This window comes from Ornithodoros turicata, chromosome 1 (assembly GCF_037126465.1).
Source record: "Ornithodoros turicata isolate Travis chromosome 1, ASM3712646v1, whole genome shotgun sequence".
Taxonomy (NCBI): Eukaryota; Metazoa; Arthropoda; class Arachnida; order Ixodida; family Argasidae; genus Ornithodoros; species Ornithodoros turicata.
Window position 1 is genome coordinate 171349401 of NC_088201.1, and position 19752 is coordinate 171369152.

The 19752-nt window shown below is 43.7% G+C and overlaps 1 protein-coding gene across 4 annotated transcripts in view; it reads left to right on the forward strand.

Moving 5' to 3' along the window:
• The window catches only part of LOC135378795 (merozoite surface protein CMZ-8-like), a 51651-nt gene that overhangs the window by 21896 nt on the left and 10003 nt on the right, over nucleotides 1-19752 (forward strand). Inside the window, exons 6-11 of one of the 4 annotated variants that reach the window (XM_064611888.1) lie at nucleotides 301-858; nucleotides 939-1126; nucleotides 1205-1241; nucleotides 5414-5455; nucleotides 10949-10990; nucleotides 19555-19596. In XM_064611888.1, the coding sequence (XP_064467958.1) occupies nucleotides 1023-1126; nucleotides 1205-1241; nucleotides 5414-5455; nucleotides 10949-10990; nucleotides 19555-19596 (267 nt within the window). In that variant the 5' untranslated portion in view covers nucleotides 301-858; nucleotides 939-1022. Of the gene's footprint in view, nucleotides 1-300; nucleotides 859-938; nucleotides 1127-1204; nucleotides 1242-5413; nucleotides 5456-10948; nucleotides 10991-13351; nucleotides 13697-19554; nucleotides 19597-19752 lie in introns of those variants that run through there. The other 3 variants (XR_010418576.1, XM_064611889.1, XM_064611891.1) reach the window with 3 other exon arrangements.

The following is a 19752-nucleotide window of genomic DNA, read 5'->3' on the forward strand; positions in this document are numbered from 1 at the left end:
CCGCGGAGCCCACTGTGCACACTATGACCGTAGAACCTTATGAAGAGTTCATCGGGGAGCAGTGCTGTCGTGCAACGGTGACGTCCAAAACCAGTGGTGATTGGCGCGTCGATGATATCCAGAAGCGCACGTGGATTTTCTTGTGCGTTGTTGACAAACAGGTTAGAAGAGCAGGTAGAATTCCAGAATGATGTCTGCATACATGTGCCGTTTACTGGATGATGCCACTGGCATGATGCGTGAAACAGCTGCATAAACAGGAGAATTGGATTAACAGTAGTCCACATTTCGGATCCGCAGAACCCACTCAGTTGTGCTGGGATGAAGAGGATGGCTTCTGCGACTCATCACGTGCTATGTATGTGTGTAATAATATCTATCCCTATTGAAAAATACTTCAGAAAATCTCATAGAAGCATAGCATTCCTTCAGAATTTCTTACAGAAGCGTCTTCGTCTCTCAGAATTTCCCACAAAGGATGCAGATTCGAATACCTATCATCACAGGCACACCACCGTGAAAATATCCTGTGGGATAATTCAGGGTCTGGCCTTGTGATTTCTATGAGAAAACAGCGTGATTCAGAAACAGCGTTTATTCCAACTGCCAGCAAGTTCGTTAGTCTGCATTGAAACGTTGAAGCGCATGGACGCAGCTACGCATCTCATGCAAATATCGCCAGGAATTCAGGATTTTCGTCGCTTTTGAGGTATATAGCACGTGTGTGTGTGTGGTATATAATCGTCCGTACTAAGCATTCTCATTCTTTATGCGTCTTTACCCCTGTTCGCACGTATTCTGAGGAATGGAAGGTAGAATGCAGTGAGATGGTTATAGCAACTGTGCTTTGGGCAAACGGTATGTTACATATTTCTATGCGTATCTCTCACGCACACATCTTGTTTTAACCGTGGTTTTTAAAATGCTGTTTCTTCTAGGTTAAACTCGGAAGAAGCGGCAGCGAGCGGAAATTAATTGGATTCGTACGTGGTCGTAACCCATTCTCGTCTCTAGAAAGTTGGATGATGCTTTTACGGAAGAAAGCCTACGCGTTCCCAATGTGCGAAACAAAAAGTTGTCATAATCACATGAAGGAATGTCTTGGTCGTCGCATTGGACATTTCAAGTACGTGTACAGTGCGTTGGGTCATGCCTTTCTGAACTTATTGGCTGGGCCACAAATGTTCTGCAACATTCCTTACAGTGACGGCATGCGACTTACTCTCAATACTTCTCAGCAAGTAAGTATGGGATCCTTCAATTACCATACGTGGCAGTGCAGCTTTCTTAGGATGTTTCTTGCAGGGTGGCCCATTACACTTTATCACAGGCTTTCTAGCGGGTCTCGAGGCCTGTAACAAATCCTGTGAGAAAGCCTCACAGGCCACCCTGTAAGAAGCCCTGTAAGAAAGCTGCATTGCCCCAGCCTGTAAGAAATCCTCCCTGGAATCCTACAGGATCCCTGTAAGAAACTCAGAGAAATTTTGTAAGATTTAGTCTCATAACCTCATAGAAATTCCTTCAGCAGTCTGAGAGATTTCTTTTGTAAGATTTTCTGAAGTATTTTTCAATAGGGTACTTTCTCCAAACCTAATAGGTTCCCTTAAGGATTGTATAATATGATAGTCACGCTTGCTGTTACTCGGCACTATTTATTCTTTATTTATTCTACAGTATTCTGTAATAATCGTGTACATTTACTCGCAGTCAAATGTTGCTTCTTGTTTATGTGTTTACCGTGTCGATAAATTTGTACATGTGAATTCCTTCGTCTTCTAGATTTTCATTTTCTGCTTCTCGATAATATTAGCAGATGGCCTGGCGAAGCGCTCGGTACAGAGGGGGGGGGAGAGAATTCGAGTGAGGGGGTGTGGAGAGGGCACGCAGCGCACATGCGCAGTTCGATCAGCCAGCGCGCGCTTTTTGGCTCCGTTCTCCGGCTAATTTGTCGTGATTCGTTACGGATGATCACATGGTCAAGAGGGGCGGTGGTTTTCGTGGCGAAACTGTGGAAGCTACAGCTGCACTCCACTGGTATTATTATTAAAAGTATTAGCGGTGAATAATATACAGGATAATGATTTATTATTACACGGACTCCCCGTAGGTGTTATCACAGAAATATTGGCAATATTGGCGCAAAATGGGCTTGCAAATATTGGCAGCCCACATGGGGCCAATATTGGCAATCTTGGCAACCCATATGGGTCCAATATTGGACCAATATTGGCGTGCTGCTTGGGTTGTTGCTATTTCGTTATACCTGCTACTCGAACTTAAGATGTGTGCACAAGAGGTACATATTCTGTGAGAAATGTATTCTTGGTAAACATGGTCTTGTACAAATTACCGTGTATTCATACGAGCGTGTTTTCTGACGGCGCAGCGACTGAAGGAGCCAGAGGGTATATGATAAGGCGCTGAGGCTACGCCCTTCTGGAGATAGTGTTCCAATGTGTTGTCAGCTCAGATGCCGGGGATAACGTTCGCGCTGCGGTTGAAGGTTGCAGCATTAATTTTATGTGCACGGCGCTCGGTACGCAATGGACGAAAGAAAGCGAAAATTGGTGGCTTTTGCTGTTCTCATTGATGATAGTGAATGCTGCCATGAAAAGAAGTTAAGGAAGATATGGACGAAGGAATGGGTGTTGAGGAAAGAGCACGATCTGCAAAATAGCCTTCTACGGGAGCTACGAGACGAGTACCCATGTGCCTACCGCAAGGTTTTGAGAAAGTATGCGGCTGCTTTTGAATACATTCTGCTCCGCATAGCGAAGCGCATAAGGAAAGTATAGAGATGAATATGCGGGACATTATACTAGCCAGTGATCGTTTTTCCGTAACCCATCTGCAACAGGTTCCTTCGAATTATGTGCGCTTAAACATGCCACTAAATGCATAAAGCGTTCGTAAATAAGACTGAGCGGGAAAGAGTGTAGGAGAGAGTGCTATGAACGCTGTGTGTCTTCGTTTTCTGCTGTGACGCCGCAGCAGTGTGACGGTGATGAGTGTGATGTAAAGCAGAGACGGCTGTGGCGTAAAGGTCGCACCTTTAGAACACAGTACAAACAGCTTTATCGCATAGCACACTCTGCGCCAACCATTGCCGCGAATAATAGCCCTGGCTCACTTCTGGTTGGAAGACACAGTGGAGCGTACACCTTTTTGTCTCAATGGTGTGTGTGTGTGTGTGGTAGGTCTGCCGCACGTTCTGCTGAAGCAAGAAACCTTGTCCTCTTTCTGCAGAAGGCAGGTCTTGCTCTAAGACCCATCTAACAGTTTGCTCCCCCAGACGAACTAATGCACCCTCTATCCTCCATCCGGTGACGACGCCCACTTCTGTGTGGAAAGCAACGGCGAGCCGATCCTGCCATAACCCCCCTCCCTTGTGTCAATTCGGATACATGATAAGTGACACAAAAGACCGTTCGCCCTCCTCTCTCTTCGAATCAGAAGCGATGACCCTATCGCTCGTGGCCATGGTTGGAGCATAGTCCTGAAGTGCAGTTTTTAGAGTGGAGAAATGGGATGATTCAGGTACGATCCCCTCCTCTGGGAGCTTCCAATTCCTGCGTTTCATTGGCACCATTGCTTTAGGCGTTGGACAGGCCATGTTTTTGTGTCTACTGCCTTGGTACACAACTCATTGCAGTAAAACATTCATCGCATATACCGGTGGCATAGCCAGGTAGAATTCACCACCATGAACCCGCACCGTTGGTAGTGTAATTAGAACGGGAAAAGAACTTCTCTTGGAAATAATCCTCTCCCACTCAAACAACCCTTATTTTTATTATCTTATTATTATTATTAACAACCCTTATTGTCTTTCCTGATCTTTTCCTTTCTTTTTCTTGGGGGGGGGGAGTACGTTACCGTCCCATCCATACATATAAAATTATGGGACAAAACGAAATTTACGAATTCGCACTTTTTGCATATCGCGTTGTATAAGAAGCTCCCCCAGTGAATAATTACGAAATAATGCTATGGCAAAGCGAGACGCTATAACGTAAGTTCGCCAATATGTTGCATTTTTAGCTCTAGCTTTATCCAGATGTAAACACGTTACTTTCAAGCGCTGTGGCAGTTCCGAAACTGTGTGGCCGCGATGGATGGCAAACACGCAAAAATAGTGGAACCAAGGAAAACGGGCTCCGTTTATTACAACTGTTCGTCCTCGTTGATGCTTGTAAGGACACAATGTATGCACACAGTGGCCTCCCGCGAGCGCACTGCAAGACGTGATGGTGAACACAGGGTGCTACCTGTAAGCTTGTGTAATTACAGCCCTAAAATATTATAGCATTACACGGTTAACTTATGATGCAAGACCACTATAGATATGCGCGACCTCCGCAGTAGCCGGCTCGTGGATTAAATTTTGAGCCCCTTTGGCTTACCTGGCGTGCGACATACTGCTCACACATTTTCTCGTTTTTAAACGAAACTACCAGCATCCTGAGCCGATACCTTTTGGTTTGGAATGCGAGCATGCAGCCAAATCGTTATTAATAATTAACGCGTTCTTAAGTGATACAACGACTACGCCGTGAATATGGGGACCCAAAACGTGCTTTGGTGTACCTACATACCGTTGCTTCGGCATCCAGGTGTCTCTTTTTCATTTCAAAAACGATCTGTTTTCACATGGCATGTTTGCATGGTACATTTCGGTATAGCTCATCGCCAAGTTTCAGAGTGTTGCAAAATTGAGTGTTGCTCTACCAGGTGTATTAGATATCAAAAGAGCTTGTCACATTGGCAACATAAGGTGGCTTTTCTTTTTGTTTTTTTCGTCCTCCCGGAAGGCTCTGCGCGTATATATATAATATCGCCGTCATTCTTAATCAACACTACAGAAAAGAAATCGGAATTGACTGCTTGTCAATTGCGAACCCTCCCTTGCGGTAGAAGAGGTTATCACGGGCTTTGATAGTACACGAGATGAAATGTACAAAGCACGGTGAATACAAGGCCGCAAGTGCGTTATATTTTATGTAGGCGGAGTGTGAAACGTTCAGATTAGTGTAAAAACTATTTTGTTGCTGTAATTGTGGTTATACCTGTCATGTCTGTTTTGGGCACGTGGACGTTGGGCGAGGAGACTTTCACCTTCTAATCACCTCCTTTCCCCAGTTGGCTGTTTCCCAGCCTGTTTACTATCCTCTCTCTGTATGATTTCTATGTCGCACATTCCGGTCTATTCGCGAAGTTCGCGAGCTCGGCTACCAGGAGAATGTTTTGGTTTACGTTTACATACGGATGGCATCATAGTGCTGCTGAGCAAAGAACTAGGCAATGCTGTGATATGCAATTGCAATGCAATGTGTGTGTGTGTGTGTGTGTGCGAGTCGCTTATTCGTATGGATCCCGTCTTCTGGATACTGATGTGTTTCTGTTTCTCTTTCAGAGCCATCAAGTGCTCGTGCATCAGAGCCGGAGACACCCTTGGGTACGTGGAAGCTCCTTTGCATGATTAAATGATTCTATCGAGGACATACTAAAGGTGGTGGCAAGCAAGTGCGTGGGGAGCAGCAATATCTATTGATATATTGTCGGGGGATAATTTAACGTAAAAAAATAAGCGAAAGTCGAAGTTGAGAAAATTGCACAAGATGGCCTAAGTAGGCCATCTTGTGCTGGCCTAAGTAGGCCATCTTGTGGCCATTAGGCCTAATTAGACACACATACGCACCACGAGTTTCACCGTCAGCTGTGTGTGAATAAATGTTTAATCTATCTTATTCTGCAAATAGTTTATCCTTATACGATGTCTGTCGGGCAATCCGGTGTTGTCTTCGATATGGACGCTATAAAATCTGTATGTAATCTGTATGGACGCTATAAAATCTGTAAAAATGTATCTGTATGCGTCCCGATTTCGAACGATAGCTCCAGCGGAAATTGGGATACAGCAGCGTGAGAATTTATACGTGATACAGGAGTAAATTTTCTATCATTAAACGTCAGGAAATCGTCTGTAAACCGCTTGGCGGCAAAGTTTTCGTGGATGTTACACAAAGTGGTTTGCCGTTTACAATAAGCGTAGCACGTTGATGGCAGTCAACGAGGCCGGATCCAGGAACATTTCCGATCTGTGTACCAACGTTCATGTGTCTGGCGCAAGAACCGAGCAAGAAATGGTAGTTCACCATTTTGGGAATTTCCGTTGGGAACGCTTGGATTACACTTTGCTGGGGTCACGTGACGCGTGTTCTTTCTTTCTTTCTTTTTTTTCGGTCGACCAGGACATCTCGAGTGGGTATGTCCTTAAAAGCTGACGCTGTAAAATGCCAGAAAACTCCAGATAGTCAAACCCGCAAATCGTTAGTAGGCAAAGTGCATAACCATTAGAGCAAATCCCCTTCGGAACATACAACAACAATGCGCAGTTTACAGTCTCGAGAAGGTAAATATGGATGAGGTTCTAGTTCCTGCGTGCTTTGAAGGGATTATTCGACCTCTTCGATTGCGTTACAGTCTGAGAAATTGTCCCCTAAACATACCCAGTCTCTAATTAAACAAATTATATATACCGACTACAGGTTAATTGTGCCCTTCCCGAAACAACTTGTGCCATAGATAATATGGCATAGATGCAGCCAAGCTGCTGAAGAAACTGTGCTGGTTTGAGCCGCTGTGTCGTGCTTGTTCTTCTGTATCGCCCACCTTTTAGGCTTCCTTAAGGCGGAACACCATGTGCTGTTGCTACACGACCAACTGATACGACACGATCATGTCATTGAAAGCCCTGCCCAGCGAGGGATTAAAGCTTACCGGGGTCGATTAATTATATATTCATCGCTTTTATTTTGTTATACCCGCTAGAGGTACATATTCAGTGGGAAATGTATTCTAGGTAAACATACGCATAATAATCATAATTTTGACAAGTGCATTAAACTTTGGGTCCTTGTGACATATTCTCAACATCACGTTTTGTAGAAAAAGTTGTCGGTTTCGAGTCAAATATTTACGCTTGTGCCACCTCGGATATATACGTCACAATTAAATGGTTTATAAAAATTGCTCTTGAGATTCTGTTGAAAACCTACTGAACTGGCTCAGGGGGACCCTCTTGATTTTCTATTCAAAACATACTAAATTTTTATTACCAAAGCTGTTTACCACTGATTGACAACTATTGAAAAGTGGCTACCGCGTTGCTTGTGAAATTCTGTTGAGCCCCTGTTGTGTGTGAATGGGTTGCATTTCTATTTACCTTAAGTTGAGATACAATGTATGCTGCTGTGGACGTTTTTTTCGTTGACTTCCCGAAGGCAAATTATTTAAATGCTGAGGATTACCAAATATAGAAGTCACTATACACATGCAAAATGTGTACGTTTCATTGATAATTGATCGAATCTGCCTACTCAATCTCAGCTGTGTACTATTTTGTCTCTCATTCGCTATAGTGTAATACAGGAATGTATGTATCAAGTAAATGAATGTAAATGATAAATGTGATTAGGGACGTATGTTAACATACTTCCCTGTGAAGTCTGCATGGACGCAGTTCCCCTCTGTGTTACTCGTCACGTTGTCTGCCCTAGTGAGTCCGACTACCGGAAGCAGTATTTGTATAGTATATGCTGTACCCAACACACACGGTGGTCTGCAGAGAGGTAGACGAAGAAGCTCGCTGGCACGCGTTATCGTTGCTTATATGTCTGGATGCTTAAATCACTTCACGCTTGAGCGTCTCCTACTGTTTTGGCTCGTCTTATACCTCCCACAACAAGTTGGCAAAAGTGACAACGACACAAATACTGAGGGAACGCAAGGCCCGCTTCACCTGCACCCTCGTACTTCGGAATTTAAATGGAACGTCCAATAGTGCGTCAATCATCGACAAATTTGTGATAGAAATCACACAATGAAGACCATTTTGCAGTTTTTATAAAAAGAAACGGCTGGATATACACTCTTTAAAAATGAACTTCACCGCATAGCACGCTCCTAGCCAACCATCATCTCGACTGGTATCACCTATCTTCTGATTTGCTGGAAACTGGAGGCGTACGCCATTTTTGTGACAATTATGAACTGCATAAGTGTCACAGAAAAGGGGTACGCATTCCACTTTTAACAAATCAGGAGAAAGAACGAGATCATCCGAGATGATAATTGGCTAGGACCATGCTATGCGGTGAAGTTCATTTTTAAGAGTGTAGTTCTCATAGAATGAAAAGTGTGAATTCTGAGATGGTTATCTATCATGTCATACGAGTAATAAAGACTGCGATGGACACACCTATCGCAATGCACTGACACAAATTTCTTTTCAATATGTTCTAATTCACTACTGATAAATTCGTCTCTGTAGCAGAATTTCAGAAAACCGATGCAAACTCAGCCCTAAGACGGTGGAGTGTATGCTAAAGCCGCATAAAACAGCAAGGTGAGCGAAAATCACGAGCGATTCGCGACATGACTTCTTGTCTTTTTTTTTAAATTCTGTGTTAGCGCCGCGAAGCAGCTGTGGCTATGAGCGGCGTACAGACGTGGACAGAGGACAGCAGGAAGGAGTGGGAGACAGGGGTGTTAGTATTCGCCCTGGGCCGACTTCAGGGGGAACTGTGCCGACATACGTCTGGAAAGTCTTCGGAAAACCCAGGGAAAACCTCAGACAGCACAGCCGGTGACAGGATTTATGACGTCTTGTTCACTGATATCGCTGTTCACTGATTTTTAAAACATTAGGAACACGAAAGGGAATATCAAAAACCTTCTAGATATTTCTACGCAGACTGACTTACTACAGCTCTGCTCGTGGTAGCGCTATAGGAAAATATGTTAGAAACGTATTACGGGTGCGTGCCCATACGTGGTGCACCAGCATGCCTGGCGCAAAAGACACAAAGCGTTCATTCTCATGGAAACGAAGTTCTCACAAGAGTAATTCACACGTATCCATCGACGTGTTCCCCCAAGGTCGACGTCCGACCACTGGTGGAAACTCGTGCAAGACGCCATTTTCGAGAACCGACAACGGACGTTAGCGTAGCGCGCGTGTCCGTTGCTCCATCTTCCAGACTGTCGGTACCATCGCAGGAAACCGAATAAAGAGTAAAAATGTCGACCACTTTCTCTTCAAGCGATGCGCCGTGACAAACGACCACGCGTTCCACGAGTGTCACGATTGAAGTGTCATGACCTCGAGAGATGCGTTTTGTTTACGGTGACACACCTTTAACCCCATATGACTTTGGGGAATGCACCTCTAATAGTAGGTTGCGGAATGAGCTCACACATCCCATTCAGATGAATCGAGAAGTGTGGTCAATTTAAATTCCTTGATTGGATCGGCGAACCTCATTCCATTCCTTTGATTCCCATAAAAGAGAACGAAGAATAAAGAACAGATACCCGAAGAAGTAACTGTACTGGCCAGCCCATCGCAGTTTTCGATGAGGTTGACGTAACCCAACACCGAAAACGCGCAAAGACAACCTGTGGAGATGTTTCTAACATCACAAAAACATGGGTACACTACTAATTGTGATGACCAACGTTTCTGCAGTCTCACTTATCAGGAATATCTTGTGTTCCGGTTCGCAATCACGATGTCCTGGAAAGAGGTGCCTGATGGGTGGTGAACTTTGCTATGTTGACGCCGTGGAAAATACTTGTTAGACGTCAGCTGAACATGCGCGAAGTTCTGGGTGACTGCAGAGAGCTTCTCTGTAATAGTATTTTCGATATGAAGATGAAAGGAAGCCCCGTTTATACAAGCCCAATATTCAAGAAAATTATTTCGCTCTTAATCGTGTTCAGGTACGGTGCGTGTGTGCAAAGGCGTGAGGTCAGAATCCACCGGAGAACCCAGACCATTCCATTTCCAAGGCCTAATCTTATTCCTATTCCATGCTCCGATAAATTTGGAATGCTTCCAGAATCATTCCAACTCCGGGGTGGCGACTCCGGAACTCTGGTACAAGCTTATGCAGCGGTGACACTTTTCAAACGCTTCCAGCGGATCACACAAAAGTGTCAAAGCAATGTTATGTGTCACAAAAGCGTCGCCGTTTTTAGAGTGTTGCAACCTGTCGCTGTACCGCCTACCATCGTGTAGGCCGCACAAGGTGCACTTTCAGCTCCCAACACCCTCAAACACCCACTCATTGCCTTGTTCACCAAAAGGCTGCTAGTAATTTACATGTATTTCCTTGATCTTAGTATAATGAGAGCAGGAAACTTTTATCCTGATATACCACTCAAGACTTGCATTCGCGTCGTAAAACAGAAAACAGCTTAATCCTGTCACTCCTTAACATACAACAATATAATTCACGCTCAACGCGGCAGACACAGCGCGTACGGTTCCACGGTCTTGTACAAATTACGGCGATCAGTCCATAGGTTATAATATCGCCTCATTCTTAATCAATATTACAGAAAAGAAATCGGAATTGACTACTTGTCAATTGTGAACCCTCTGTTGCGGTAGAAGAGGTTATCAGGGGTTTTGGCAGTACACAAGATGAAATGTACAAACCACGGTGAATACAATGCCGCAAGTGCGTTATGTTTTATGTACGCGGAGTGTGAATCATTCACATTAGTGTAAAAACTATTTTGTTGCTGTAATTGTGGTTATACCTGTCACGTCTGTTTTGGGCACGTGGACGTTGGGCGAGGGGACCTTCACCTTCTAATCACCTCCTTTCCCCATTTGGCTGTTTCCCAGCCTGTTTACTATCCTCTCTCTGTATGATTTCTATGTCGCACATTCCGGTCTATTCGCGAAGTTCGCGAGCTAGACTACAAGGAGAATGTCTTGGTTTGCGCTTACATACGGATGGCATCATAGTGCTGCTGAGCAAAGAACTAGGCAATGCTGTGATATGCAATTGCAATGCAATGTGTGTGTGTGCAAGTCGCTTATTCGTATGGATCCCGTCTTCTGACAGATACTGATGTGTTTCCGTTTCTCTTTCAGAGCCATCAAGTGCTCGTGCATCAGAGCCGGAGACACCCTTTGGTACGTGGAAGCTCCTTTGCATGATTAAATGATTCTATCGAGGACATACTAAAGGTGGTGGCAAGCAAGTGCGTGGGGAGCAGCAATATCTATTGATATATTGTCGGGGGATAATTTAACGTAAAAAAAAATAAGCGAAAGTCGAAGTTGAGAAAATTGCACAAGATGGCCTAATTAGGCCATCCAACTGGTTTGCCGCACCCGGCAAACCAGTTGGAGGGGCAGATACACATACGCACCACGAGTTTCACCGTCAGCTGTGTGTGAATAAATGTTTAATCTATCTTATTCTGCAAATAGTTTATCCTTATACGATGTCTGCCGGGCAATCCGGTGTTGTCTTTGATATGGACGCTATAAAATGTATCTGTATGCGTCCCGATTTCGAACGATAGCTCCAGCGGAAATTGGGATACAGCAGCGTGAGAATTTATACGTGATACAGGAGTAAATTTTCTATCATTCAACGTCAGGAAATCGTCTGTAAACCGCTTGACGCAAAGTTTTCGTGGATGTTACACAAAGTGGTTTGCCGTTTACAATAAGCGTAGCACGTTGATGGCAGTCAACGAGGCCGGATCCAGGGACATTTCCGATCTGTGTACCAACGTTCATGTGTCTGGCGCAAGAACCGAGCAAGAAATGGTAGTTCACCATTTTGGGAACTTCCGTTGGGAACGCTTGGATTACACTTTGCTGTGGTCACGTGACGCGTGTTCTTTCTTTCTGTTTTTTTTTTTCGGTCGACCAGGACATCTCGAGTGGGTATGTCCTTAAAAGCTGACGCTGTGAAATGCCAGAAACCTCCAGATAGTCAAACCCGCAAATCGTTAGTAGGACAAAGTGCATAACCATTACAGCAAATCCCCTGCGGAACATACAACAACAATGCGCAGTTTCCAGTCTCGAGAAGGTAAATATAGATGAGGTTCTAGTTCCTGAGTGCTTTGAAGAGATTATTCGACATCCTCGATTGCGTTACACTCTGAGAAACTGTCCCCTAAACATACCCAGTCTCTAATGAAACAAATTATATATACCGACTACAGGTTAATTGTGCCCTTCCCGAAACAACTTGTGCCATAGATAATATGGCGTAGATGCAGCCAAGCTGCTGAAGAAACTGTGCTGGTTTGAGCCGCTGTGTCGTGCTTGCTCTTCTGTATCGCCCACCTTTTAGGCTTCCTTAGGGCGGAACACCATGTGCTGTTTCTACACGACCAACTGATACGACACGAACATGTTATTGGAAGCCTTGCCCAGCGAGAGATTTCAGCTTACCGGGATCGATTAATTATCTACTCATTGCTCTTATTTTGTTATACCTGCTATTCGAACTTAAGATGGGTGCACAAGAGGTACATATTGTGTGGGAAATGTATTATATCTAAACTTACGCATAATAATCCTAATTTTGACAAGTTCATTAAACTTTGGGATCCTTGTGACATATTCTCAACATCATGTTTTGTAGAAAAAGTTGTCGGTTTCGTGTCAAGTTTACGCTTGTGCCACCTCGGATATATGTCACAATTAAAGGGACCGAAAAGTGAATATAAACCTATCGAAACTTTATGTTCAGCGAAAAGCTTGAACTTTCAAAAGTTCAAATATCAAAGAACTCCGCTGAAATCGCTGTTGTTTTTCTGTAATCGGATTTTCCATAATTGCATGTTCAAGGACCTAGTAGGAAACAGATCAGTCTGTCAACAATTGCATGACCCCGCGCCATCTGTTGAGGACGCATGTAATACGCGCACTTCCGGGCGCTAATCTGGCGAAAACGAAACAGCCGGTGGGCATTTGTTACCACATTCTACGTCGAGAATGTCGAGCGTCTTGAACATGAGTGCGCTGGAATTCCGCATTCGAGATCTATCGCTCACACAGAACTGTTGTTCATGCGTTAGCGTGGTGGAAAGTGTGTTCTTTGCAGCAGAAGATTCCTCGTCCAGAGATTAGTCGGAGTCACATTCGGCCTCAGCAGTAGCTCATCGTGCCGTGAACATGGACTGATTTGTGAAATTTCCATGTATCAGGGAGAAGCATTTGTGTAAGCCGAAACAAGCGCTGTTTTTTCGTCGTGCAGGTGTTCATGCGTGAAATGCAAACCAACGGATACTACGGATGGATACTAAGTTTTTGCTGCCGAGAGGTAGAGAATGCTTGTGGAAGGCAGACAGACAATTGCATCAGAACTAACGAATATTTCGAAATACTGTGCCTTGACACCGAAGTACTGCAAGTGTCTTTTACATACATCCGAGAAACCGAAGAGCATGGCAATATACACGGCAGCGCCGTGTGGTCTTTACGCACTACTTTAACGGCAAACTGGACGGAAAACTCTTATTTCTGCAGGAAATTCCGTTATACCACCTGGTTGGAGGAGGTCTTCCATTCACAAGAAGGACATGGGGTGCTCCGAGAAAATACAATAGAAAGTACTCCACTGGTTCTCGATCTGCGTCATGCATGCAATTAGGGATGCTTTCTTATCACTTGCTTTCCCTTGTAGAAATGTTGATGTCAGCATATTTTCATTTCGTGCTTGCTGCAAGTTTTTCTCATTCTTTTTTCTTTGCTGTCACAGCATATTATAGTTACCAGTTTGTTCCTGGAGGGTAAAGTAACCTGTGGGCGTAGATGTATTTCTAGGTTATACTCATGTCTCAATTGTATATGTGAGGAGTAAGTAAGATAATTTTCATCAGTGTCATTCAGCTGAACTGTGTTCGCAACCTTTTAGTACACTTCTTAGTGACCCCGTTTCTAAATGTCAATTAATATATGAACCAAGATCGGGATTTAACACTTAATTAACTCTGTTTTGCTAAACGGACTACTTGTGACTGATTCATTATCACGTCACCAACTAACATTTGTAAAGCCCCTGACCCCATTAATCCTTTATCTCGGTTCATGCACCATTGGTGTGCATAGTACCTCAAAATGGCTAAATAATTTTTTGCATAAGTTATCTGTTACTGTAATTGAGATGTACTTTTGTAAAGTACTTTTGACAGCCCTGCAAATTGAAACTGGCTTCAATGTACACTACAAATGCATCGTAACATTTGATTGAAATATAATATAAGAGCAGAAGCAATTTTTTGTCACAACTCAAACTACATCTTTCTTATTTATTGTCCAGGGATTTAGGAAACAGAGTAGGACTTCCTGCCCTCTGATGTTTTGACGTACTTGATAGAGTTGTAAAACCTGCAACAAAGTAAACAACAGATGTATAAACAGTTTTGTCTTTTGCTTTTGAATTTAACAAGCTAGTTATATTTTACCATTTGTTCACTTTTGTATTCTCTGTTGGTGAAAATATTACAGGAACTATAATATTGATAAAGATGAGAAGTTTTCTTCAGGCATGCTAAGTGAGACAAAAGAAATGTACAATGAAGGTTGTACAAAAACAGCAAATCTCCGTCGACTAAAAATTTATATGTGTGTATGTTACCACATCGTGTAGTTTCCATCCAAAAGTAAGACTAGGCAAGATTGTTTGGTAGTTGTTGGTAGGGTGTTGGCATGTTGATGTGCTATACCGTTATAGATGAAGGGCAAACACAGTAGACAGCGTTATGGCTGCAAACTCAAGTGAAGATTTATTCAACAGAACAAGAAACCGAAAGCATGAGTAGAGAAAGGCAGTGCCCATGCAGTGTATAGTGAACCACACTAATCTCTGAGAAGATAGGATCGGAAGAGCAATAAAGAGAAATGACAGTCGCGTCCGAGATTAGCGAACTCTGCAAATTTAGGACCAATATGATGTGATAACTTTGCATGGCTCACGACAGCTCTGACACACATTGAACAATTCCAGTAGTGGGGCTTCAAAGACAATGAACGTTCCCTGTTTCATAGTGCATTCAAGTGTAGAGGATGCTTCTCTAGAATATTAATTAGCGTTCCTTAGTCATGAAGTCATAACTACACCTCAACAGGAAATATTCTTGTACCCTTCAAACAAGCTAGTAGTACTCATCGGTTTCTTCTGCTGTTGTTGACGTCATACTAGTGTTCTGCACCTGTCCAAAGACTCCAAAAAATGTCACAAAGTGTGCAACAAATCTGGTGCTTCCATCTGTGGACTTTGCATACCTGCTTTCAGCTATTTCTGTCATGTCAACTTGAGTGCCTGGATCACACACACACGAAGCAGTCTTGCGCCACTTTAACACTGGAAGGCCCCTAAAATTAAATTTGTTGATGTTGACAATTTTGAGTACGTGACAAGTAGGATAACACAAGTTAAATGGAATACGTCATCGCTATATTATAATTTATACATGTGTGACGCCTGTACGTACCTAAGACGTTGTGTTGAACTCGTCACGTCGGTGAACCAAAATCACTGGGTACTGAGCATCAGTGCAATCGTTACGTCTTCCCAATTCGCCTTCTACGGCATATTTGTAGTCATCGGCAGCAAAATGAGCTCAGCACACACGACACGACTGCTACATCTAATAACTGAGTGTTTCGAACCACATTCGTTTTCGCGCACTCTCCTGTTGAATCTTGTGGTAGAAAACGCCCGCCGCCGATGGTGAACGAACATGATTTTTGCCTCCCCCAACACCAAAACTACACCAGGTATATGTAGGTCTCTCGAATAATTGACACAACAGCCACGAACATGTCACTCACTTATACTTTGTGCTTCGCGCGACCAACATGACCACCCACGACGTAAACAATAAACGCGATAACACAGATGGCCTTCCAGATGGCGCGGCGGATCGTAGATCCTAGCGGCGAAGTAGCTGAATGCTTTATAAACGTAAAAGCTCTGCAAGTGGGCATCATTTTTAAAATGGCGTTTAGCTGTAAGATAATGTGCGTGAACTTTGTTCTCTACAAAATTAACTCTCACGTGGTAAGGGTTGACCAATCCCTGGGAGCCCTGACCCGAAACCCAAGTTGCTCTTTCTCGCCGTTCGCTGGCAGCACCGTCCATGGCACCGGCAATATTTATACGTAAAAAATATGCCGAATTGAGAAGTAATGCTTTCTGTGTCTTATCAAACATTCAGGTTGTGCACGACAGTGGGCAAAAATATGGGGGTTATTTTTCACTTTTCTGTCCCTTTAAATGGTTTATAAAAATTGCTTTTGAGATTCTGTTGAAAACCTACTGAACTGCCTCAGGGGACCCTCTCCTCTTGATTTTCTATTCAAAACACACTAAATTTTTTATTACCAAAGCTGCTGACCACTGATTCACAACTATTGAAAAGTGGCCACCGCGTTGCTTCTGAAATTCTGTTGAGCCCCTGTTGTGTGTGGGTGTGTTGCATTTCTATTTACCTTAAGTTGAAATACAATGTATGCTGCTGTGGTGTTGCTTTTTTATTTTTTGTTGACTTCCCGGAGGCAAATTATTTAAATGCTAATAGGGTTACCAAACACAGAAGTCACTACACATGCAAAATGTGTACGTTTCATTTATAATTGATCGAATCTGCCTAGTCAATCTCAGCTGTGTAGTATTTTGTCTCTGATTCGCAATAGTGTAATACAGGAATGTATGTATCAAGTAAATAAATGTATATGATAAATGTGATTATTGACGTATGTTAACATAGTTCCCTGTGAAGTCTGCATGGACGCAGTTCCCCTCTGTGTTACTCGTCACGTTGTCTGCCCTACTGAGTCCGACTACCGCAAGCAGTATTTGTATGGTATCTGCTGTACCCAACACCACTCGGTCGTCTGCAGAGAGGAAGACGAAGAAGCTTGCTGGCGCGCGTTATCGTTGCTTCTATGTCTGGTTGCTTAAATCACTTCACGCTTGAGCGTCTCCTACTGTTTTCGCTAGTCTTATACGTCTCACAACAAGTTGGCAAAAGCGACAACGACACAAATACGGAGAGAACGTAAGGTCCGCTTCACCTGCACCCTCGTATTTCGGAATCCAAATGGAACGTCGAATAGTGCGTCAATCATCGACAAATTTGTGATAGAAATCATACTATGCAGACCATTTAGCAGTTTTTATCAAAAGAAACAGCTGGATATGGTTCTCCTAGAATGAAAAGTGTGAATTCTGAGATGGTTATCTATCTTGTCATAAGAGTAATAAAGACTGCGACGAACACACCTATCGCAATGCACTGACATAAATTTCTTTTCAATATGGTCTAATTCACTACTGATAAATTCGTCTCTGTAGCAGAATTTCAGAAAACCGATGCAAACTCAGCCCTAAGTCGATGGAGTGTATGTTAAAGCCGCATAAGACAGGAAGGCGAGCGAAAATCACGAGCGATTCGCGATATGACGTCTTGTGCACTCATATCGCTGTTCACTGATTTTTAAACATTAGGAACACGAAAGGGATTATGAAAAACCTTCTAGATATTTCTACGCAGACTCATTTACTACAGCTCTGCTCGTGGTAGCGCTATAGGAAAATATGTTAGAAACGCGCCGATAGGCCCCTGCATTAAGGGTGGGTGCCCGTACGTGGTGCACCTGCATGCCTGGCGCAAAAGACACAAAGCGTTCATTCTCAAGAATTCTCACAAGAGTAATTCACGCATATCCATCGACGTGTTCCCTCAAGGTCCACGCACGACCACTGGTGGAAACTCTTGCAAGACGCCATTTTCGAGAACCGACAACAGACGTTAGCGTAGTGCGCGCGTCCGTTGCTCCATCTTCCAGACTGTCGGTACCATCGCAGGAAACCGAATAAAGAGTACAAATGTCGACCACTTTCTCTTCAAACAATGCGCCCTCACGAACGACCACTCATTCCACGAGTATCACGATTGAAGTGTCATGACCTCGAGAGATGCTTTTTGTTTACGGTGACACACCTTTAACCCCATATGACTTTGGGGAATGCACCTCTAATAGTAGGTTGCGGAATGGGCTCACACATCCCATTCGGATGAATCGAGAAGTGTGGTCAATTTAAATCCATTCCATTCCTTTGATTCCCATAAAAAAGAACGAAGAAGAAGAGACACCCGAAGAAGGAACTGTACTGGCCAGCGCATCACAGTTTTCGATGAGGTTGACGTTACCCAGCACCGAAAACGCGAAAAGACAACGTGTGGAAAGGTTCCTAACATCACAAAAACATGGATACACTACTAATTGTGATGACCAACGTTTCTGCAGTCTCGCATATCAGGAATATCTTGTGTTCCGGTTCGCAATCACGATGTGCTGGAAAGAGGTGCCTGATGGGTGGTGAACTTTGCTATGTTGACGCCGTGGAAAATACTCGTTAGACGTCAGCTGAACATGCGCGAAGTTCTGGGTGACTGCAAAGAGCTTCGCTGTAATAGTATTTTCGATATGAAGATGAAAGGAAGCCCCGTTTATACAAGCCGAATATTCAAGAAAATTATTTCGCTCTTAATCGTGTTCAGGTGCAGTGCGTGTGTGCAAAGGCGTGAGGTCAGAATCCACCGGAGAACCCAGACCATTCAATTTCCAAGGCCTAATCTTATTCCTATTCCATGCTCCGATAAATTTGGAATGCTTCCAGAATCATTCCAACTCCGGGGTGGCGACTCCGGAACCCTGGTACAAGCATATGCAGCGGTGACCCTTTTCAAACGCTTCCAGCGGATCACACAAAAGTGTCAAAGCAATCTTATGTGTCACAAAAGCGTCGCCGTTTTTAGAGTGTTGCAACGTGTCGCTGTACCGCCTACCATCGTGTAGACCGCACAAGGTGCACTTTCAGCTCCCAACACCCTCAAACACCCACTCATTGCCCTGTTCACCAAAAGGCTGCTAGTAATTTACTTGCATTTCCTTGATCTTAGTATAATGAGAGCAGGAAACTTTTATCCTGATATACCACTCAAGACTTGCATTCGAGTCGTAAAACAAAAACAGCTTAATCCTGTCACACCTTAACATACAACATTATAATTCACGCTCAACGCGGCAGACACAGCGCGTACGGTTCCACGGTCTTGAACAAATTACGGCGATCAGTCCATAGGTTATAATATCGCCTCATTCTTAATCAATACTACAGAAAAGAAATCGGTATTGACTACTTGTCAATTGTGGACCCTCTCTTGCGGTAGAAGAGGTTATCACGGGTTTTGGCAGTACACAAGATGAAATGTACAACCCACGGTGAATACAACGGCGCAAGTGCGTTATGTTTTATGTACGCGGAGTGTGAAACATTCACATTAGTGTAAAAACTATTTTGTTGCTGTAATTGTGGTTATACCTGTCATGTCTGTTTTGGGCGCGTGGACGTTGGGCGAGGAGACTTTCACCTTCTAATCACCTCCTTTCCCCATTTGGCTGTTTCCCAGCCTGTTTACTATCCTCTCTCTGTATGATTTCTATGTCGCACATTCCGGTCTATTCGCGAAGTTCGCGAGCTCGGCTACCAGGAGAATGTTTTGGTTTACGTTTACATACGGATGGCATCATAGTGCTGCTGAGCAAAGAACTAGGCAATGCTGTGATATGCAATTGCAATGCAATGTGTGTGTGTGCAAGTCGCTTATTCGTATGGATCCAGTCTTCTGACAGATACTGATGTGTTGTTTCTCTTTCAGAGCCATCAAGTGCTCGTGCATCAGAGCCGGAGTCACCCTTGGGTACGTGGAAGCTCCTTTGCATGATTAAATGATTCTATCGAGGACATATTAAAGGTGGTGGCAAGCAAGTGCGTGGGGAGCAGCAATATATATTGATATATTGTCGGGGGATAATTTAACGTAAAAAAAATAAGCGAAAGTCGAAGTTGAGAAAAT